The sequence below is a fragment of the Salmo salar genome, chromosome ssa13, assembly GCF_905237065.1.
Source record: "Salmo salar chromosome ssa13, Ssal_v3.1, whole genome shotgun sequence".
NCBI classification, from domain to species: Eukaryota; Metazoa; Chordata; class Actinopteri; order Salmoniformes; family Salmonidae; genus Salmo; species Salmo salar.
In genome coordinates this window covers 58,818,371-58,842,276 of record NC_059454.1, presented here as the reverse complement: position 1 = coordinate 58,842,276, position 23,906 = coordinate 58,818,371, and the positions used below count along the sequence as shown (strand labels likewise).

Sequence of the window (23,906 nt, the reverse complement as noted above, 5' to 3'; positions counted from 1 at the left end):
TGTATTTTGTCAACGTTTATCATGAGTAATTTAGTAAATTCACCGGAAGTTTTCGGTGGGTATGCTAGTTCTGAACATCACATGCTAATGTAAAAAGCTGGTTTTTGATATAAATATGAACTTGATTGAACAAAACATACATGTATTGTATAACATAATGTCCTAGGAGTGTCATCTGATGAAGATCATCAAGTGTTAGTGCGCTATTTAGCTGTGGTTTGGGTTTATGTGACATATATGCTTGCTTGGAAAATGGCTGTGTGATTATTTGTGTCAATGTACTCTCCTAACATAATCTAATGTTTTGCTTTCGCTGTAAAGCCTTTTTGAAATCGGACAATGTGGTTAGATTAACGAGAGTCTTATCTTTAAAATGGTGTAAAATAGTTGATTGTTTGAGAAAATTGAATTGTGGTATTTTAGTTGGTTTTGTATTTCACGCCGTGCGATGCCATTGGCTGTTGGCTAGGGGTTCCGCAGGCGGAACGGGGTTCCGCTAGCAGAACGTCTGTCCTCAACAGGTTAACTTGCTTAACCTGTCCCGGGGCTCAACTTACCCCATTCCCCGGGGTAAGTTGAGCCAAGAGACCACTTTTTTTTAACAAGATATGTTTTCAAAAGTATAACGTTTGACATGAATTTTGGATTATTTGCAGGGATTCACAACATCCTAAAATATATGTAGATATCTTTATTGGAAAGAATACTATGTTTCCCTTGGCAGACTGACGCTGAATGTAACAACTGGTTCAAGTTCCCCCACTCTCCTCTACTGGCACCCCTCTAAAGGCACCCTTCTAAAAACCAGAAGAGAATGAGGATTCATCTACTCCTCTTTGACCTCTGTGCATAAATGCTACAACTAACGGAGACGCGTATGCAAATCATGTTTCTGTGCAGAACAGACAATACCTAATCTATTCATCAATAAAGATTTATGTACAAATATCAATGTCGAGCACCAGTCATTTTGGTTTGCTTGAGAGGCACATTGATGCCTAATAATGTCACAGAGACGTATTACGTTCAGAAGTTAGCGCTCAAGCCTACAGTGGTTCTCTTTGTCTTTGAAGAGGAATCTGGGGTTGGAGTCTTGAAAACAAAGGTCTCATCTCTAATCCTAATTCATTTTGTGTGACGCTACTCACAACCCCTCTCTCTTCCAAAAGAAAGTCAGCACTGTTTTCGCTGCAGACGTAGTCTCCTACTTGTCAACATTATGCTTCATTTCCTGCCTGGCCTGAGCCTAGCCTCAGCATAACAGGCTTGGTGGCTGTATCCTGTCTGGCTCTGATCTCTGCTGGGTTTATAGTAAAGTCATTTCCTGGGCCTGGCTAACTTGGTGGAGGGGGGAGAGCTCTGGGGGACCATAGTGCATCAGGCCAGAGCAGGTCAGGTCAGGGCAGAGTGTGAGGAGGGCTGCCCACTGAGAGGCACGTCCCCCATCATAGGAAAAGTGAAAAGAGCCAGGGTCTGTCTGTCTGTCTAGGTCACCTGCCTCACTCTGTAAAGTAGTAGTCTATGTGAGCTCCTGAAGTATGGGGTCTGGGCATAATAGCTGTCTGTTGGGGGAATGTGTCAGGGTTAAAGGTCAATCTGAGTGCCCTGCGCCGGCCAGGGGAGAGGGGAAGTGGACAATTGGTTAGTAGTGATCTGCAAGCTGTGGCCAGGTTAGCGTGGCGACTTACGGCTCAAGCCGTAGTCCGCTATCCTGATATGTAGGCTGCCGGGTCCACGTTGTTGTTCTGTCCATCTTCGATAGCCTTTTTCTTCTCTGTCGTGGTTTGGTCTGCTACCTCTGTGTCTGCCACAGCCTTCTTTGACCTATCAGGAGAAGGACAAAAGCTTGATTTCTTGCTTTCTGGTAATATGATATGTAAATAAATATGGTTTTTTTTCTCATGAGATTCTATCATGATATGTTACTCAGTATTAGGGGACACATTCAAGATTCATTATCGCAACTTTTTCTGTAAATACGTCCTGTTGCCTGTGGCAAAATATGCCTACCTGCTCAGCTGAGCTTGATTGGATGGGTGGAACAGTTCTCTGGCAACTAACATTGAAACTGGACATCAAATCTGGGTGATTTTAGGCAAAACTCAGGACGACAGCAGGCGCCACATTTTGGTGATAATGTAGGCCACCGGACTCTATACTGTATCTCCTTCAGGACATATACTGAGTCTCCTACCTTTCTCTGTTGAAGATGATGAAGTCTCTCTCCACATTGTTCAGGCGCTGCTGGAGCTGACCGTTCTAGGGAATCAACAGAGGTTTGAGAACACACACACACACACACACACACACACACACACACACACACACACACACACACACACACACACACACACACACACACACACACACACACACACACACACACACACACACACACACACACACACACACACACACACACACACACACACAGAGTCATCTTTTTAAGGCATTAAAGATCCTACAGTTATGTGACCCAGATAATGGTTGTTGGGACTCGAAGAAATGAAGAAGTAGGTAGACGGATGAAGTTTCGCAAACTTTAAAAGGAAATACATGACCTCTCTCACAGCTCCACTTGCCCTACACTGACATTGTCACACATTTAGATATGCTAATAATGTGGGAACAAAAACACCTCCATGACGACCTGTCCCAGCAGCTATATAGCGTTATGACAGGCGTGTTCTCGCTCTCTCTGGGCGGCGGGTTAGTGTTTGGCAGACTGATGGGGCCAGATTGGGCCTGAGACGCCTCGCCACTATAAGTTTGTTGACCCCCTTTACAGGCCTGCCAATCAGCCTGGAGAGCTAGCACAGGTGCTCTCAGAGTGGGGCGCCAGACCCTGGCAGACAAGAGAAGTAGAGCACAGAAGGAGAGCGAGAGAGAGAGACAGAGAGACAGAGAGACAGAGGCCTAGGGGGTAAGGGTAGCTTACGGGGGGCTTGGTTTTTCATCATATGAAACAGAAAACAAGCAATTGTTACATGAAAATAAGTTCTACATAGGAGGGGGACCAGAATCATCTCACCTCTCGTTTCATGATGGGCATATTGACACATGTAGCCTACATGGAGGGGGTTTTACGCACATCCAAAACGGGAGTTGGCTAAAATAATGTAGGCCTACAATACATGTAGGATAGACAAAAAGCGGATGTCCCTTGCTGCTCCCAAACTTCATCCTTTAATAAAGCTTTGGTGATTCAGATTTATTCAAAGCAGTCTCACAAGCCAAACCCTTTATTGATAGGCTTGGCTACTTGGCGAACGCATCGGGCAAGACAAACGAAACCAAACAGGAAAAAAAACATGTTTTTATATTTATTAATACGAGGGTTACTGGCACAAAAAGAACATCTCTCTTGTTCCATGAGCATAAGGGCACTGTGCATCATGGCTGGATAGGTTGTGCTTCTGCTCACAAAAATCAAGGCGTTACTGCTAAGACCTGCTTTCCATTGGTCTTAAAATTCCCGAAATGCGCTGGAAGAAATTGACATTTTTGCACTCGTTTTCAAGAACACAACTCAAATATTGCCACCCCTCCCACCTCATTGCAAGCATACTGATTAGGGGTTGCAAAGGGAGGGTATATTTACTGCAAACTTTTGAAGTTTACCAGTAAACCAGCAGAATTGTGGTATCTTTCAAGGATTTGAAGTAATCTATCACAAGACATCTAGTATCCTAGTTGTCTAACTTTCTCTGGACCTCTGTGTGGCCTTATCACATGTAAAATATATGAAGAAATTGAATAAGATTATTTAAAAAAGAAAATATAGAATGGCAAACCATAAACCTAGTGAATACCGTTAGTGTTTAATATGAGGTTTGTACTTTTATTTATTTGACTATGTCAATATGTATTTGCCATTAGTGTTTTGGCTTCAAACTGGTGGCAGTTGAGAATAAAGTCAATAGTTGGAAGAGTTGCAGAATTATTTGAAAATAATGCCACTGTTGATTAGGTACTTTTTTTCATTAATTTGGCTATTTTCTTGAACCATATGGTCTATCTACTAGAAACTCATGGACACTAAATGAATACTCAAATCAAATCGAAATGTTTACTTTTGTCACGTCCTGGCCAGTATATAAGGTTAATTGTTTTGTAGTTTGGTCAGGGCGTGGCAGGGGGTATTTGTTTTATGTGGTTCGGGGTGGTGTGTTTGTGTAAAGGGTGTTTGATTTAGTATTTTCGGGTTTTGGTTTATGTCTAGGTAGTTCTATGTGGAGTCTAGTGAGTGTATGTCTATGTTTGGTTAATTGGGGTTGGGACTCTCAGTTGAAGGCAGGTGTTGTCTATCTGCCTTTGATTGAGAGTCCCATATATTAGGGTGTGTTTGTGTGTGTGTGATTTGTGGGTGATTATTCTGTGTATAGCCTTGTGCCTTACCAGACTGTTTATTTGTCGAGTGTTCGTTTTTTTCGTTATTTTGTATGTTCATTTTTGAGAGTAATTAAAAATCAAGATGAGCATTCGCGTACCTGCTGCGTTTTGGTCCTCATTCACCGACAACAACCGTGACAACTTTACAAGCCTCATAAAGAACAATGCAGTTTTAAGAAAATAGAGTTAAGAAAATAGAGTTATTTACTAAATAAACTAAAGTAAAAAATGTAATATAATAAAAATGAATACAATAAAATAACAATAATGAGGCTATATACAGGGGGTACCGGAACCAAGTCAATGTGTGGGGGTACAGGTTAGCCAAGGTCATTTGTACATGTAGGTAGGGGTAAAGTGACAGTGCATAGATAATAAACAGTGAGTAGCAGCAGTGTAAAGACAAAGGGGGGAGGGTGTCAATGCAAATAGTCTGGGTGGCCATTTGATTAATTGTTCAGCAGTCTTATGTCTTGGGGGTAGAAGCTGTTAAGGAGCCCTTTGGACCTAAACTTGGTGCTCCAGTACCGCTTGCTGTAAAGTAGCAGAGAGAACTGTCTATGAATTGGGTGACTGGAGTCTTTTACAATTTTTTGGGCCTTCCTCTGACACCGCCTAGTATATAGGTCCTGGATGGCAGGAAGCTTGGCCCCAGTGATGTAATGGGCTGTATGCACAACTCTCTGTAGTACCTTGGTATTTTGGTATTTTATTAGGAACCTTACGGTCGGATGCCGAGTTGTTGCCATACCAGGCGGTGATGCAAGTGGTCAAGATGCTCTCAATGGCGCAGCTGTAGAACTTTTTGAGGATCTGGGGACCCATACCAAATCTTTTCATTCTCCTGAGGGGGAAAGGGCATTGTCGTGCCCTCTTCAAGACTGTCTTGGTGTGTTTGGACCATGATAGTTTGTTGGTAATGTGGACACCAAGGAACTTGAAACTCTCTACCCACTCCACTACAGCCTTGTCAATGTGAATGGGGGCATGATCAGCCCTCCTTTTTCTGAAGTCCAAGATCAGCTCCTTTGTCTTGCTCAGGTTGAGGGAGAGATTGTTGTCCTGGCACCACACTGCCAGGTCTCTGACCTCCTCCCTATTGGCTGTCTCATCGTCATCGGTGATCAGGCCTAACAACGTTGTGTTGTCAGCAAACTTAATGATGGTTCTGGAGTCGTGCTTCGCTATGCAGTCGTGGGTGAACAGGGAGTACAGGAGGGGACTAAGTATGCACCCCTGAGGGGCCCCTGTGTTGAGGATCAGCTTGGCAGATGTTTAGTCCCAGGGTCCTTAGCTTAGTGATGAGCTTTGTGGGCACTATGGTGTAGAGGGCTAAGCTGTAGTCAATGAACAGCATTCTCATATAGGTGTTCCTTTTGTCAAGGTGGGAAAGGGCAGTGTGGAGTGCGATTGAGATTGCGTCATCTGTGGATCTGTTGGGGAATTGGAGTGGGTCTAGGGTTTCCGGGATGATGGTGTTGATGTGAGCCATGACCAGCCTTTCAAAGCACTTCATGGCCTCCAATGTGAGTGCTATGGGGAGGTAGTCATATATTACCAAAATTACTAAAGATTCCGGTAACTTTCGTAAATGACCCGGAGCTTTGCAACAACAGTGCTGATATTAGACAGGTATATTTCCAAACCTGGCGCATGTTGTGGAAAATGCCAGAGCACCAGTTTTACATGATGAAATTCCCAACTAACATGCGGTTGGCACTTGCGCCGCCGTAGCGCCAGCCAAAAATAGAGCCCAGACAGACAGACAGACAGACAGACAGACAGACGGTATGGGATGAGCTCTCCACCTGTAGAACGACAGCACCCTGTGGAGCCGACAAGGTAGCCAGGCTGAGCAGCGCAGTGGAAGTTCAGAAGTTAATTATGCCCAGCTGTTTGATTAAACATTTCATTTTACAAACTCAACCTAGAGCGATCTTTCTGTTAGCTGTTTTCCAGGATGGTAAAGATACAGTTGACGTCATTGTCTATTTCAATTGTACAGATATAGCCTCAAGACGTCAATTCGGTAACATCATTGTGTATAATAACTATCTGACCGCCATACAGTTGGTTCTGACCGTTTCAGATTCTGCCTCTATCTTAGTCATAGAAGTGAGTCGGGTGAATGGAGGACAGAATTTGCATATTGCCCCAATGGATCCTCGGATGAAGCAATCGCCATCGCACTGCACACTGCCCTATCCCATCGGGACAAGAGGAATACTTACGTAAGAATGCTGTTCATCGACTGCTGCTCAGCCTTCAACACCATAGTGCCCTCCAAGCTCATTACTAAACTCAGGGCCCTGGGTCTGAACCCCACCCTGTGCAAATGGGACGATCATCAAGGATCTCAGCCACCTGAGCCACGGTCACCCCACAACCATCTAGAAGGCAGAGACAGTACAGGTGCATCAAAGCTGAGCCTGAGAGACTGAAAAACAGCTTCTATCTCCAGGCCATCAGACTGTTAAATAGTCACCACTAGCCGGCCTCCGCCCAGCATCCTGCCCTGAACTTAGTCATTGTTACCAGCCGGTTACCACCCAGTACTCTACCCTGCACCTTAGAAACTGCTTCCCTATGTACATAGTCATTGAACACTGGTCACTTTAATTATGTTTACATACTGTTTAACCCACCTCATATCTATATACTGTATTCAGTCAAGGCTCATCCTATATTACTACTGCTGTACACACCTTTTCTTTTCATATACTGTCTACACTGTCTATGCACACCATTATATACATATACACTGAGTGTACAAAACATTAATAACACCTTCCTAATATTGAGTTGTACCTCCTTTTGCGTCGGGGTATAGACTCTACAAGGTGTCGAAAGCGTTCCACAGAGATGCTGGCCCATGTTGAGTCAAGTTGGCTGGATGTCTTTTGGGTGGTGGACCATTCTTGATACACACTGGAAACTGGCACCTAGTACCGTACCCCATTCAAAGGAACTTAAATCTCTTATCTTGCCCATTCACACGCTGAATGGCACACATACACAATCCATGTCTCAATTGTCTCAAGGCTTAAAAATACTTCTTTAACCCCCCCCCTCTCTACACTGATTGAAATAGATTTAACAGATGACATCAATAAGGGATCATAATGTAGCTTTCACCTGGATTCACCTGGTCAGTCTGTCATGAAAATGTTTTGTACACTCAGTGTATATGTATTAATATTCCGGACTCTGACATTGCTCGTTCTGATTTCTTAATTTAGTTTAATTCGGTGGGGATTTGTGTGTATTGTTTTGCATCATTAGGTATTACTGCACTGTTGGAGCTAGAAACAAAAGCTGCAACTACGATAAAATCTGCAAAATATGTGTGCCCGACCAATACAATTTCATTCGGAAGGATGGGCCTATTTATGCTGTTCACGACAAAACAAGTCTGATTTCCCAACTGCATTATCTGTGATTTAATTGAGCAAATTCTACTGTCCATTATAGGCAGAGGGAGAGAGAGAGGGGGAGGAGAGAGATGTAGGGAGATAGAGAACATTGTAGAGGGTGAGAAGAAGTGAGAAAATAAGAGAGAGAGGGTTGCGGAGTCAAAAAAGGAGAACATAATGTGAGAGGAAGAAATAGAGGGGTGAGGAAGAGGGAGACAGGGAGAAAGGAGGAAGCCTGCGGTAATGAGCCGGCAGCAGGGCGAGATATTTGGGCAGCGCCCCGCCTGCCATTCATACAATATTGATCTGCACTGCTTTAGAAATGGTTACACGTAATGGGTCTCTCTGTCTTTCTCTCTCTCTCTCTCTCTCTCTGCACTACAGGCAAGAGAATTATGTGTCCTCCTTCCTCTCCACAAGTGGTCCCAGAGGTCCCTGCGTAAACACACAAACACACACTCATGCATGCACGAAGAAACACAAGCATGCGCACAATGCTGTTTTCCCATTTTAGATAGTTGTGGGGAAAAAAGTATCCTTGGCTCACTGGTTTTGTTTAAAAATACATGTAGTTAAGTGCACTTCCAGCTAGAAGGCATGTATGAAGCATTCTTAGTATGGTTCACAAAATGGAACTGGGAGGCCCAATGCTTTGAGGTTCCTATCTCCAAGACGTTGAACAGTATTCTTTATGACACTGGGCACAAACAGGTTAAATCCAACGTAATTTGTCAACGTATTGTGAAATGGAATCTCCTTGGAAAATACATTGGATTTTGAAAAAAGTCATCAACGTAAACTGTTGTTTTGAGGATACAATTTCAACCACAGGATTATGTCATCATGGTAACCAATTTTCAACATAGACAAAATATGTTGCATTTTTACCTTGGAAACAATGTCAGATCTTCAACGTAATATCCACTATGAGAACAAAACTATAGGCTAAGCAGCAGGGGTGTCATGCACCCCCACAATTTGCGGCGGCACAAAGTACGCGAGGATGGCTGGAGGCTGGCTAAACATAGAACCAATATGTTTTATCTGACTGTGACTGCCGATAACTTCAGAACTACAAATACAAAATTGCCTAAATATTTGCAATTGTTACAAACAAGTGAAGGATAGAATGATGCTTCAAATGAAAACCAAGATGATACATAGGCTACATGGGCCTATATAGGCAAATTTAATCATATTTAAATCTATTTCATGTTCAATCAATTGAATTATATTTTGTGACTAGGCTACTGTCTGTCATTTTTGCCACAATTTGTTTCATGGTGTGTGACAACATTTGCACAATGCTGTGCCCAATCTGTGATTTACTGCATTATTATTTGGTGAGCATAATAGGTCGCCTCAATATCCTATTTGCAGCCCGAGGTGGTAATATCACTCTTGGGGAATGACTCTAATGTTAAGGTAAGATTTGAATGGAGAAAGCTGGTCTGAGAGCAGCGCTGCTTTTCTTTCGATCCTATCAGTACATTTTACATTTACATTTTTGTCATTTAGCAGACGCTCTTATCCAGAGCGACATACAGTAGTGAGTGCATACCTTTTCGTACTGGTCCCCCGTGGGAATAGAACCCACAACACTGGCGTTGTAAGCACCATGCTCTACCAACTGAGCCACACGGGACCCTGCAGTCTACTAATCGTATTCTATTACTACGGGCATTTCAGATTATATATTAACGCATACTAAAGCATAAATAAATAAAGACAAGGAGAGCTTACAGAACGCATGCAACTCCTCTTACAATATACAGCCGCCCCCTCATGTCAGTTTCTTTTTTTATATTCTATATAGGGCTGAAAATCGCTGTATGAAAAGGTGATATAAAAGGTTAACTAAAACCCAGTTCTAACTCATTAGTTATCATTACGGTACTGCTATCTGAGACAGTGAGACAGACCACCACACTGATACATAACATTGCAGACTTAGTTCTAGCCTATGACATCCTGCTGCAATGACAGCATCTACTGACGAAGTTGGCACTGGTACTCATAACACACACACACACACACACACACACACACACACGTGTGGGACAGAACATAATGAGTATAATGTTGTGTGATTTGTAGCCATGCTATCCACGTACTGCACCAAATAATATTGTATGTGCCAGAAATACTCTACACTTTTTGATTTCTCTCTTCCCTTCCTACTTAATCTTTCTTTGGGGAAAGCCCTCCCTCCCCACATTAGCTAGTTAACACAGATTTGCCCTCTAGTGCAGAATGAAGGCATGTCCACAGTGTGGCTAGGCAATTCACACACCTTCCATTATTCCAGTATTGACGCATGGTGTAACGACGCACTTAGTGAACATTCTCTCTACGTGCATGTTTGGGAAACACTTAAAAAGCTGCCTCATGAATAATGATGCATCTGGTACTATCGTCATAGTGCTTAAGTTACATCGCAACTGGGAAACGAGGCCCAGGGCTAGCTAAAGCCAACTTCATAAAATTGCTAGATGTCTAGTTGTATTACAGGGAAACCTCCCCAGTATATAATCATTTTACAGGACAAATCTGAGGGGGCACAGGGCCTATGGGCATGACGCCTCTGCTAGCCGGCACCTCCTTAAGGAGAGTTGACCTATCTACAGCTATCCCTTCCGTCTCCCGCCCAAGGTTTTATCCAAACCCAGCACTGCTTAGCTTTGATATTTGTCACTTACTATTACCAATGTGCTATCGTGAGAATGATTGTTGAAAAATCTCCACTTAATAGATTCAGTGTTGCTATCGAAGTCTTTCCAAAGGGTATGTTCAACAGAGCAAATGAAATGTAACCATACTTCAGCAATCACATATCATCAATGATGCTATTTAGGTCTATATACAGTAGCATTTGGGAAGTAATCAACAGCTATTGTTTAAATTCAGCCCAGGATGAAACAATACATATAGCCAATGTTCGTTCTAATGTTTTTCGTCAGTGAGCAAATTTCAGGTCTGCTGAGCGCAAACTTGAACTTTGTGAAAATTCTGTACCACGTCCGGTGCACATTTACTGTGAACACTGAGGCTGTACCCGCTTGAAGTTAGTTTTAACAGTGGTCAAGTAGGCTACTGTAGCTATTTGATGATAATGTAGGCCTACCAGAGTTGCCTAACATCAAAAACAATGGATAAAATGCATCCCATAACATTTTAACATGGAAAACACAGCCCCTTTAAGACAAAAAATGCCCTTTACCTGTCTAGAAATGCACATATTTTATGCTCTTGTAGGAAGCAATCACTCCCCCATCGCAGACTACAAATTATCTATAACTGAGCTAAAAACTCACTAACTAGCAAAGGATATGAACAAATGTACACACGTCACTACATGTAGCTCTTGCTTTGATCTCAAAACAAGCGCATCTACTCATGACCGCTCATGCTGTAAAAATAGTCCAGTTCAAAGTGAAAGGCACAGATCCATATATGGCAATGGTCTATTTGCATATAGGCTTACTGCAGCTCTGATTGGTTATGGCTCACCCGTCTGTGTAGAGTACGGACCTGAGTCATGCCTGTCAATGCAATAGAATCCTACTCCGATGCATTCAGCCTAAAACAACATCTCTGGCATCGTTAGTTTTGCATACTGTCTTGCATAGTTTGTTATTTATATTGCCTTGAAAGTGGCTAATGTTGCGTTGATGCAATCACAATTCCCACAGTAAAGAGAAACATTGATAGAGTTAACTAATGGGGAAAATTCTAGAAAGTTGACTGAAGTTCAATCTCGTGCTTCTCTGCATGGGCTGATATTTCTTTTGCGCGACAGTCCCGCATGCAGCTTAGAGGGAACATTGCATATAGGCCTCAGGTTTCAAGCTTTAGTTGATTTAAAATGAAATCTACAAGTTATAATAAATATGTTGGACTCACGTCTCCATCTCAACAAAACATAAAAGTTAAAGAATAGGATTCAATCAAATCAAACTGTATTTGAAGTGCATTTAAAGTTTGATTTGATTTAGTCCTATACTTAAACTTAGATTTTTGGTTGAAATGTAGACGTGAATCAAACATATAAATTATTAATTTGTACACAGACTGGAATGAAAGCCAGACTCAGTGGCAAAGATGGGAACTATCCAAGCAGAAAATACATATCTTTCAAATGTTGATATTTGGTTGCGTTGACAACCAAACACAATTCAATATCACTTTTGCAATGCAAGTTAACAAATTACATGTTGGATTCAAGTCTTCCATTCCAACCAAAAATAAAAGTTAAAGAATAGGATTAAGCCAGTGGCTCAGATGAAACTATCTATGTGGTAGATACATCTCTGATAAATGTTGATATTTGGTTGCGTTGTCAGCCAAACACAATTCAAGATTTCTTTTGTAAGACAGTAAATTACCTAATGTTAAGGCTATCTTACAAACTAATGTAACAGTATTTATTCAAAATGAGTAACACATCCATGGCCACATTTTGAGCTTACTGTAACAATAAATGCCTTATGTAATCACAGAAAGCGTGCATGTTCCGGGTTGCAGGTCTGTGCAAATCTTCCCAATTGCTAAAAGAATCTGCACAGAATTTCAAACAGCACTGTTCACTTGCACCATGTACTTCAATGTAATTTCAACTAGCTGCAATCCAGGGTAATTTGGCTGTGCTATTAGATGAAACACAGTGACAACAAATGAAGTTGTTGTATAAATAAACAAAATATCTGTCAGTGTATTGACATTTGAACTTTGGTGTGCTTTTAAATGGTTGAAAGCACAGTGAGAACACATTTAGGTGACAACTAAACCAAAAATCAGACACTGATTTTCCCATTGGAACTTGGTTGTGCTTTTAGATGGTTGAAAGCATAGTGAGAACACATTGGGAATTCAACAGACTTTTGGCTGTCATTTGAGTGGGTGGAAATAGGTTGGAATCGCATTGATCAATGTATCTACCAAATTTTACCCAATTCACCACATTGAAATGAGGTGGTGTGCCCAGTGGGTTAATACCCTTACTTCATTACTATAGAGAATTTCAGTTTGTGTGAATAAACCTTCTACATTAACCCAGGGAAGAACAATCTGCATCATGTCTTTCTAAAGCACTGCAAGTGTCACAGAGCTCCACTTGGGCGAGTTCCCACAAAAGTTGTCAGCTTCCATAAAACATGACTCAATTTGGGGCCAGCTCTGGCTTATTATTGCTACTGATGAACAAGATTTGTGCCCATACCACCCAAATGTATTACCTCTATTGGAAAAGAGTCACATAAAATATATTTAATGTGGCTGACAACGGAGAGAAACTAAACTGAGAAACTGATATCCTTTATAATGGCCCTTGACATGAGGCGTTTAGTCAATGGTTCCTGATCAGACGATAAAGTCCCTCCGATCATGTGCATTCATGTGCACCACCTCGTGTTGGGTAAACAACATTTAAAAAGCTGTAACTCGATCACTCACACTGGGATGGCAAACAGAAGCAGTCTGCTGTACTGAATGAGAAATAGAAAGTAGAGAAGCTGCACGAGGAGGGAGGGGAGAGAAGAGGAGGGGAGGGGAGGAGAAGGGAGGGGACAGGAGTAGGAGGGGGTTGGTTGTGGGACTGTCTGTCATAAGACTGCTGAACAGTTAATTAAATGGTTACCCGGACTTTCAGCTTTTCACCCCCTATCTACAGTACATGTACATATTACCTCAATCAATCACCCCAACTACCTCGTACCCCAGTATACTGACTTGGTACTGGTTTATAGCCTGTATATTTCCTCGTTATTGTTATTTTATTGTGTTACTATTTTATTTTATCTATTTGTAAATATTCTTACTTTTTAACTGCATTGTTGGGAAAGGGCTCGTAAGTAAACATTTCAGTTTAAACTCTACACTTGTTGTATTCGGCCACATGTGACAAATACCATTTGACTTGAACAAGTGGCATCATTAACAACATGGCCCCCAGCACCAGTCACAGCAGCCAGTCCAGTACAGAGCAGCACTCGCTGCCCGTAAACGGAGAACGCTTGATGAATGCCCACCACCACCACCACGGGAAAAGCACATTTAATGAAATCACTGATGCCAAACTTTCCAGCTCTTTTTCGTGTTTGTGTGTGTCTGTATGTGTGTGTGTTTTACACCCCCCCCCCCCACACACACACCATCGCCTCTCTTACTGGGGGATCAAATTAACCTTTGGGTGTTTTCCTCACGGCCGGCGTAAACACCGAGAGGACTTGGCTGATTTATGTGGACATAGAGAAAGTGTGAAGGAGAGAAAAAAAAAGAGAGAGAGATTCACATTCTCACATTCTCCTTCCCCCTCGCGCATGGAAAGTCCACATCGTTCATTTATCCAGATAAGAAATGTGCTTCTTCCATCCATTACATCACTCGGGACATATTTAAGGGACAAACTAAAGGCTACTTATCACCTGCTGCCGAGCTAAATGGGCAACAGGCACACACAGTCGGTTCTTGTGACTGATGGTGAGCTCTGGAAGGAAGTGGAACCATTGAGAGGCAGGGGTTTGTTGTTAGGGTGAGGCTTTACCTGGGGGGACCCATTGGAGCCCTGCTCTCTGGTCTTCCTGGCTAGTCTTTTCTTTTTCTTGTGCAGTGGTTTGGATTCGAGGATCATCTCCTCCAGCTCAAAGGTGGGGTCGCAGTTGAGCCTCCGCCTCTGGAAGAGGAACAGAAGGCCACAACACAGGATGAACATTTAAAGGGGCAATCTGGGATTCGAAATAGAACATAGCGGCCACCCTGCCACAGTTGTTGGTAAGGAGCTGAGGAAGAAACACAATACAGGATGAAGCTTTTATTCTATAGAGAGAGGATGTCGATTCAATCGATCGACCTTCCCTATCTCTCCTACCTGGCCGGCTGTAGTGACCACAGGGAATTCACTCTATAATCACACACCACAGGGAATCAGATACTGTAATTTCCTGTTAGCTTGGTAACCAATGACAGCCTGTAGTGTTGCTGTTATCAGTCTACAGCTGATAGTCCCCTTGAATCAGTGTCCATTCATCATTCAACTCCTCCATGAGCTGTCAGGTTTGAAGCGAGGGTTCACAAGTCAAAGCTCCGCTCCCTCGCACCAAACGATTGGGCGTGGAGGTTGGGACAAGCTTGGCTTGGTTTGGTAAGGTTGTGCAAGGATGGGAGGTAGGTACAAGCTTAGCTTACTGTGCCAACCGAACAGCTCAACCTACTGCGTGACGGCGGATGACGCCACTACCTTGCATGCATCATTTTACCTGCCTGTCACACACCTGCTTCCTAACACCTGAGGAGATGCAGAGGCTGTATGTGTGTGTGTGTGTGTGTGTGTGTGTGTGTGTGTGTGTGTGTGTGTGTGTGTGTGTGTGTGTGTGTGTGTGTGTGTGTGTGTGTGTGTGTGTGTGTGTGTAAGAGGCATGAGCTCTAATGACCCGTAACGGCCTTCTCAGACCAGCAGGGGGGCCGTGGTGACGCACCTCTCTGTTTGGGCTGTGGCAACGTCGTGGCAACGTTGGCGTAATGTTGTGGTCTGACTCACGTTGGGGATGAAGCCGGGGGGCAGCTGTTTGTTGAGCACAGCGTCCCATTTGACATCAGACAGCAGGTCTAGGTCCTGTAGCTCAGCCAGGCAGGACACACGCTGGTGCACGTCAATACACAGCAACTAGAGGAGGAGAAGGGAAGAGGAGGAGGAGTAGCAGGAGGAAAAAGAACAAAAGGGGAGGAGAAGAGAACAAGAGGAGAGGGGAGGCGAAGAGGAGGAAGAGCAGGAACACACACACCACACACACACACACACACCACAGGAATGTAGATGAGCGGTGTGGGGGTAGGCCACTTCAGCACTGAGCTACAGCTTGTCTGTAGTGGAGAATTACCAACACAGAATCTGATCACTTAGCCTTATAGGCTTCCAGTTATAACCTCATGATGACAAAGGATACGGCACACATGGCTTACAAAACCGATCATCCTAGCATGTAATAACAATTAGTCTTTCAAGGAATGTAGGGGTCAAATACAACTCTAGTTCAAGTAAACAAGATCATGGCTCAAAGGTCACCGGTTGTCAATAGCATATAGTATAAAAACAATGCACTATTTATTATTCATTCAGGAAATTTAGGGATGAAATACAAGGTGACCAAGTGTCTACAGTATACAGTATGCAGATCTTTCTGTACCTTTCTGAGCATGGTCTTCATCTCCACAGACCAGGCTATGGGGTAGCTGGGGTTGACCTTGTGGAACATCTGGAGGATGTCATTGGCCGGTGTGCTGGAGCGCATGATGTACGGCCTCTGGAGGACCAGGACAGAGCATTATTATCACACAGAGGTCGTCAAGGTTACCGGGTCCTCACACAGAGATACACACAATAGTCCCTAAAACTACCTGAAGAGATATGTCTAAATCAGGGTTTAAACTAGACCAGATCAGTCTTATGCTGTGTTACCTCTCTCAGGGGAGAGACAGTTTTCCTGTGTTTGGCATAGATTATGGCTGGGGCTGTGACAGTGATTGATGTGCGGTGCCTTAAGGATGCCAGGGCTGGCTGCCACTGATAGTCCAATCCAGCAGGGCCTGGGGAGAGGGGGCTTAGGGCCTGGGGAGAGGGGGCTCAGAGTGCTGCTGTACAGCTTGACCCTGTCATACTAGAGTAGGTACCCAGCAGGGGCTTAGTGGGAGTCCTGCCCCTGCCCTCCCTGTCTTTTCCTCTCCTAACTAAAGATATGCCCTGAGGGTAGTCACAGGCTGGTCCCAGATCTGTTGGTAAAACAGCACAAATAGGATCAAGCTAGGGTAATTACACCTTCATCTGAACGGTGAGGCTGGCTGAGATGGGTGTTTTCATGATAATATTAAGGGGTATTTTCATGGTTATATTAAGGGATCATCTCAAGGGCAGTCTTGGAGAGAAAGGTGTTGCCACTGTCTCTTCTTTTCTTACTTAAATGGCTATTCTAGGAGCAGTAACAGCATGTATTGTAGGTTTTAGCATGCATTATTTACAGGCTGGGGATGGGCTGTGATGGGCTTTGTTTCTGTACCTGTCCTCGCAGAAGCTCGTATGCAGTGACGCCCAGAGACCACCAGTCCACAGAGAAGGAGTAGCCAGGGTGTATTCCCTCGTGTGGCTGGAACAGCTCGGGGGCTGGGGGGAGGGAGGCACGGAAACAATCAGCTGTCATTGCTCATCCAGACTGGACAGTAGTACTAGTTAGTACTGAAAACCAACACTTTTAAGTGGAACCAAAAAAGGAACCCATCAAAACTGCTACTGAAAACTCACCAAAAAAAACGCTATAACCAAGCCCTTCAAAACCCTTCACCAAAAAGGACTCTGTTCCTTTTTTTATAAATAAATTAATGTTCCTGGAGATCCCCAACCTCTGAATACTTGGAATATGAATGTACTTTTTTTCTATTCAATTATACATTATCCTTTATGACAGTCTTAAATTTGGATCTAAATCCATCCTCTCCTCCTCCCTCCCTCCATCCTCTCCACCCCCTCCATCTCCTCTTCTGTTCCCTGCTGCTTCCTCGGTGTCAGTCCCACTAAACTGATCCATTCGTCATGCCTCTTAATCACGCTGGACGAGACACACCGGTCGGCCAGGACCCGGGGTCAATGAACTCCACATTCGAATCAGTCTGTAATTCTATTAATTTACATCAGACCCCCCCCCCCCCAGAGCAGAAGGAACAACATTGATCTGATACTGTATGATACGTTATGAACAGGAAATATAAGGAGCATAAGCATCCACATTGAAAGGGAGATATATTTACTCTGAAACTAGAAGGACACAGTACTGTAGCGTTGAGCTGTGTCATCTCTACATTAGCTCAGTGGTATAAGTGTTGTGTAGTTACTCACCCATGTATGGTTTGGTCCCTGCGATAGACGTGGCTCTTAGATCGTCTTTGACGATGGCAGCGATGTTGAAGTCTGTCAGGTGACAATGTCCTGTAGAACGGAAACGGGAAAGAAAGCTGTATTCCAAATTCTTGATTACAATTTATTTGAAACAAGGTTTATAGGCAGTCTACTTAAGGTAGCATTCAGGCATCAAGCAGCTAAAACTGTCTTTGTGCTGTGCTGGGTGGGGTGCCCGAGTTTATGCGCTCGTTAGTAATAGGGCATTCTTTGTGTTTGAACCCACAGTTCACTCTGGCCGCATTCATGATGTGGTCACCGTGAGTGAATGATTTGGTTGGGGGTTGGTGTAGCTCCCTAGAGCAGGTCACAGAGGGAATAGCAGCCTCAGTGCCTGCTGCCAAAGTCTAACCTTTCTGTGTGTGGGGTGGACTGAAGCCTTAGCCATGCACACTGAACACCCTTTTTTAGAAGCTGATGAGTGTGTGTGTGTGTGTGTGTGTGTGTGTGTGTGTGTGTGTGTGTGTGTGTGTGTGTGTGTGTGTGTGTGTGTGTGTGTGTGTGTGTGTGTGTGTGTGTGTGTGTGTGTGTGTGTGCTTAACCAGAAGTCCTCACAACAATAGTAAACAAAAAAAAATTGGACCAACTGGGGACATTTTCTTGGTCCCAACAAGGTGAAATGTTATTCTAGGGGGTTTAGGTTTAAGGTTAGAATTAGGGTTAGGGTTAGGGTTAGGAGCGAGGGTTAGTTTTAGGGTTAGGAGCTAGGGTTAGGTTTACGGTTAGGGTTCAGGTTCAGGTTAGGTTTTTGGGTTAAGGTTAGGGTTATGGTAAGAGTACGGTTAGGGTTAGGTTTAGGTTTAGGGTTAGGGAAAATAGGTTTTTGAATGGGACTGAATTGTGAGTCCCCAGAAGGTTAGCTGTACAAGACTGTGTGTGTGTGTTTTATGCCACAGAGCTAGGATCGCAAAGCTACCGGTTACCAGAAACTTCAGTAATTTTGGTAATTAACAGAAAATATATGGCAATCTATCGTAAATTTGGTAACGTATCCTTGAGTAACTTGAAAAAATGACTCAGACAATGTATACATTGTTTCATATCTGTGTCCATATTGTCCATTAGTTTCCAGTAGATAGGCCACATTGTTCAAGAGAAAATAGCCTAATTAATGAAAAAAGCATTATTAATCAACAACGGCCTCATTTTCAATTAACTCTGCAACTCTTTCAGCTATTGACTGTGTTCACAACGGCCACCAGTTTGATGGCAGAACATCGGCATCAAATACATACTGACATAGTAAAATAAAAGTGTGCGAAAAAAATACAAAAGGACATTTCAAGACGAAATCCTCATAAACATTTTGGTTTACTATCCTTGTGGGGACATTTCGCCGGTCCCCGCCGGTCCCCGCTATTTTAGGCTTAGGGGTTAGGTTTAGGCTTAGGGTTAGAGGTTTAGGTTAGATTTAGGGTTAGGGTTAGTGTGCGCACACACATTTGTTTTCATGTGTGTGTCTGTAAAATCACAAGAGAATGACCAAGTATGTCAGTGATGAGAATGAGTTTCACCAGGCTCTCTCATGGATTGTCTCTCTGCTGTGAACCCTACGCAACATTAGGCATGAAAGAGGTGGCCATATATTTTATGGTGCTGCTGGGTCCATGAACTATACCCCTGTCACTGGACCTAACCTGCGGAGGGCAGTGCAGGACCTAAAGCCTTCTGTCACCCTATAGACAGTGTGTTCATTTGTTTATTTTTTGTTTACTTGGATCCCCATTAGCTTTTGCAGAAGCATCAGCTACTCTTCCTGGGGTCCACAGAAAATACAAAACGAGACAGGTAACTAAACTCTGATAGACAAGGACAGTCACGCACATTTAAAATACAACGATCTACAAAGAAATTGAACACAAAAAGTATACAAACAATATAAGTAAAATATCATGTGTTTGTTTGTGTGTGTGTCCCCACAGTCCCATGAGATGTTGTTTAATCCATTTTTTTTAACGTAATTTTGCTGTTTGCTTGAGTCATTGGAGACGGAAGCGAGTTTCATGTTATCATGGCTCTGTATAATACTGTGCGTTGCCATGATTTCATTTTCGACTTGGGGACTGTGAAGATACCTGGCAGCATGTCTTGTGGGGTATGTACGGTATGCGTGTCTGAGCTGAATGCTATTTGATTATGCTGACAATCTGGGCATTTTCATCACAGTAATATTTCTCATGAAAACTAGAAGAGAGGCAGTTCATCTCTTGTCATCCCTCAACCAGGAAAGACTGGCATCCATGTTGTTGATGTTAGATCTGTATGTGCAGTTAAGGGCAAGGCATAATGCTCTGTTTTGAACCAGCTGCAGTTTTGCTAGGTCTTTCAAGATGGGACAAGACCGGAGCCTGATCAACTAGTACAGTTGATTTTTGTGTCAAACATGTTTTAATAACAGACATACCTCTCCCTATTTTCACAACAGCGTTGTTGTCAATATGACTTGACCATGATAACTGACCATCCAATGTTATACCTCGGAGTTTAGCTTTGTCAACTTGCTCAATAGTCACACCTTTTATGCACAACTCTAGTTGAGGTTTAGGTCTTGGAGAAGGTTTTGAACCAAATACAGTGATTTTAGTTGTAGATGTATTTAAAAGACCAGCTTATTATTAATCACACAGTCTGGTACTGACTGTAACTCCTTATTTCAAATTTGAGTGAGCTTACTGGCTTTGGGTGCTGACATGTAAAGTGTGGAATCGTCCGCATACATTGTGTGTGTGTGTGTGTGTGTGTGTGTGTGTGTGTGTGTGTGTGTCTGTGTGTGTGTGTGTGTGTGTGTGTCTATATGTATGTGTGTGTGCTTTGAATGCGTGTGCCTACAAGTGCTTTGTGTATGCTACCGCACGTGGACGCACACGCTTTCTGTGTTTGTCTGTTTTTGTCTGAGAGAGAAAGACACACACAATCACACTAACCTGGGAGGACAGTTCCGGCCGAGTAGCCAAGGAAACTATATCCCTCAGCTCAATGACACCCTGAGGACATCACATTAAGTGCGTCTACTGTACCCGTACATGACTTCATTGTTTTGCTGAGATACTAAATGCTATTCTCATCATAAAGGGCACATGAGGTAAAGATAGGTAAACTCTTCCAGGACTCTGTGCTCTTTGAAAACACTTCATGGGGATGCACTTTTGACCTGTGTTGTTTTTCAAAGTTCAGTGGTAAACTAAAGGTAGAAAAACCCAGGCTGAGCTGGACTCAGCTCCTGTGTAATGACACATTGTGTTCCAGGAGAGCAGCTCAGTCCTGAGGCTACTGCATTCAGACATCTACTGTAGTTGACAGGCTATGATCAGGGGACGTGTACATGAGAAGGTAATGTCTGGATAAAGAGCACAGGCACAGCATGAGAAAGAAATAACGTTAAAGTTAATAGCATCTCAAGTCCTGAGGGCAAAAGAGACAGGCTCTCTCTCTCTCTCTCTCTCTCAATAGGAGGTTAAACCAGAGAGTGGGAGAAAGAGAGTGTGTGCGCGTGTGTGTGTGCGAGCAAGCATGTGTGTGGAATTGTGTGTCTGTGTGTGTGTGAGTATGTGTGCACGCCTTCATGTGTGTGTGTGTGTTTGTGTGTGAGAATGTTTGTATGTATGGTTGTGTGTGTGTGTGTTTGTGTGTGTGTGTGTGTATGCACAGACTATAAGTGGCTGCATGATGTTAGCGCCATTGATAAAATCTAAACTTATCTATCATTCATTCAGTGGAGGTCGTTCCTTACACAGCATGGATGGAAAAACATACCACATAATTTGCGTACAGACATAATTTACGACATAAATAAGATATGATTGCCTGCGCCGTCTTACCGTGTTCGTCCAACAGAATGTTGTCAGGTTTGATGTCTCTGGAAAAGCACACACACACACACACACACACACACACACACACACACACACACACACACACACACACACACACACACACACACAGAGAGAGAGAGAGAGAAAAAGAGCAGCATTAGGTCACTGACCATCTCCATCAACATCACCATGACAATACTGTATCGTTGTTGGACAGAGAACAAAACATCAACAACAAAAAATGTGTCATGTCACGTTACATCCTTAGAACAATATCAGCCTGGAACAAATAAACAAAAGCAACACACACAGAAACGCACAGTATGTCAAACACAGTTATATCACTAGCAATAATGTCCCAATGTCTTTAAATTGGACTGACAGGAACTGTGCTTTTCCAGCCAAACACTCACTGCATCCCAAATGGGCTGGAGAAACAGGCCCTCGGAATCAGGTTGTGTTCTAAATGACACCCTATCTATCCAAATAGACTGCACCACAGAGCCTTGTCGTCAAAAGTAGTGCAGTCTATATGGATAGATAGGGTGCCATTTAGAACACATCCTAATCCCAAGGGCCTGATTCTCCAGCCCAGTCAGAACAACCTGCTCTCAGAAAATGTTGCATTATTCTGTTTGCAAATCCGTATTAATTTGTGGATGTCCATCACCCATTTTGTAAATGTTATGAATTACAATTTGTATTATATGTTACAAATTTACATAACATACAATATGTTACGAATTTGAAAAAGTACAATTTGTTACAAATTTGGAAAAATATACAATATGTTACGACTTGCAAAAAACGTATGATATGTTACATATTGTAGCTAGGTGGCTAACATTAGCTAGCTCACTAATGTTAGCTAGGCTAGGGGTTAGGGTTAAGGTTAAGTTTAGGAGTAAGAATTTCTGCCACATCCAACAAGCGCTGGAGCCGGTGTAGTACGATTCGATCTTAGTCCTGCCTTGGCACTTTGCCTGTTTGATGGTTCGTCGGAGGGCATAGCGGGATTTCTTATAAGCTTCCGGGTTAGAGTCCTGCTCCTTGAAAGCGGCAGCTCTACCCTTTAGCTCAGTGCAAATGTTGCCTGTAATCCATGGCTTCTGGTTGGGGTATGTACGTACAGTCACTGTGGGGATGACGTCCTCGATGCACTTACTGATAAAGCCAGTGACTGATGTGATGTACTCCTTCACTACATCGGAAGAATCCCAGAACATATTCCAGTCTGTGCTAGCAAAACAGTCCTGTAGTTTAGCATCTGCTTCATCTGACCACTTTTTTTATAGAACGAGTCACTTGTGCTTCCTCCTTTAATTTTTGCTTGTAAGCAGGAATTAGGAGGATAGAGTTATGGTCAGATTTTCCAAATGGAAGGCGAGGGAGAGCTTTGTATGAGTCTCTGTGTGAGGAGTAAAGGTGGTCTAGAATTGTTTTCCCTCTGGTTGCAGATTTACATGCTGATAGAAATTAGGTAAAACTGATTGAAGTTTCCCTGCATTAAAGTCCCCGGTCACTAGGAGCGCCGCCTCTGGATGAGCGTTTTCCTGTTTGCGTGTGGTGGAATACAGCTCATTGAGTGTGGTTTTAGTGCCAGCCTCGGTCTGTGGTGGTATGTAGACTGCTACGAAAAATACAGATGAAAACTCTCTAGGTAAATAATGTGGTCTACAGCTTATCATGAGATACTCTACCTCAGCCGAGCAAAACCTTGAGACTTCCTTAGATATCGTGCACCAGATATTGTTTACAAATATGCCTAGGCCCCTGCTCCATGTCTTACCAGAGGCTGCTGTTCTGCCCTTCCGATAGAGTGTATAACCCGCCAGCTGTATGTTCTTAATGTCGTCGTTCAGCCTCAACTCGGTGAAACATAAGATATTACAGTTTTTAATGTCCCGTTGGAAGGATATACGTTCTTTCAGGTCATCCCATTTATTTTCCAGCTCTGCTAGGATAAGTAGGGGGAGGAGCAGACTGAGGGGCCGAGAAAAGTGCAAGGAACTTAAGATAGCAGTGGCAGCTGTACAGATATCTCATCCAAAGTGCTTTGACTTCTCAAACACGGCAGAAAGCTATACTATATGATGCCCCGTCTCCTTACTAATTCAGCCACTTACTTACAGTGGCAAGAAAAAGTATGTAAACACTTTGGAATTACCTGGATTTCTGCATAAATTGGTCATAAAATTTGATCTGATCTTCATCTAAGTCACAACAATAGACAAACATAGTATGCCTAAACTAATAACACACAAATTATTGTATTTTTCTTGTCTATATTGAATACATAATTTAAACATTCACAGTGTAGGTTGGAAAAAGTATGTGAACCCCTAGGCT

General features: G+C 43.1%; 1 protein-coding gene and 1 non-coding gene across 2 annotated transcripts in view; both read right to left on the bottom strand.

Annotated features, from left to right (window-relative positions):
* Positions 1-23,906, bottom strand: part of LOC106567512 (serine/threonine-protein kinase 32A) — a 73,677-nt gene that overhangs the window by 3,877 nt on the left and 45,894 nt on the right. Inside the window, exons 6-13 of the mRNA XM_014136828.2 lie at positions 21,564-21,601; positions 17,686-17,775; positions 16,853-16,956; positions 15,986-16,102; positions 15,340-15,465; positions 14,347-14,475; positions 2,195-2,259; positions 1,689-1,824 (exon numbers count right to left, since the gene is read on the bottom strand). Of these exons, the coding sequence (XP_013992303.2) occupies positions 1,707-1,824; positions 2,195-2,259; positions 14,347-14,475; positions 15,340-15,465; positions 15,986-16,102; positions 16,853-16,956; positions 17,686-17,775; positions 21,564-21,601 (787 nt within the window). The 3' untranslated portion in view covers positions 1,689-1,706. The remainder of the gene's footprint in view (positions 1-1,688; positions 1,825-2,194; positions 2,260-14,346; positions 14,476-15,339; positions 15,466-15,985; positions 16,103-16,852; positions 16,957-17,685; positions 17,776-21,563; positions 21,602-23,906) is intronic.
* trnav-uac (transfer RNA valine (anticodon UAC)) lies at positions 9,377-9,452 on the bottom strand. Its single transcript has one exon. It is a non-coding gene; the product is annotated as a tRNA-Val (tRNA).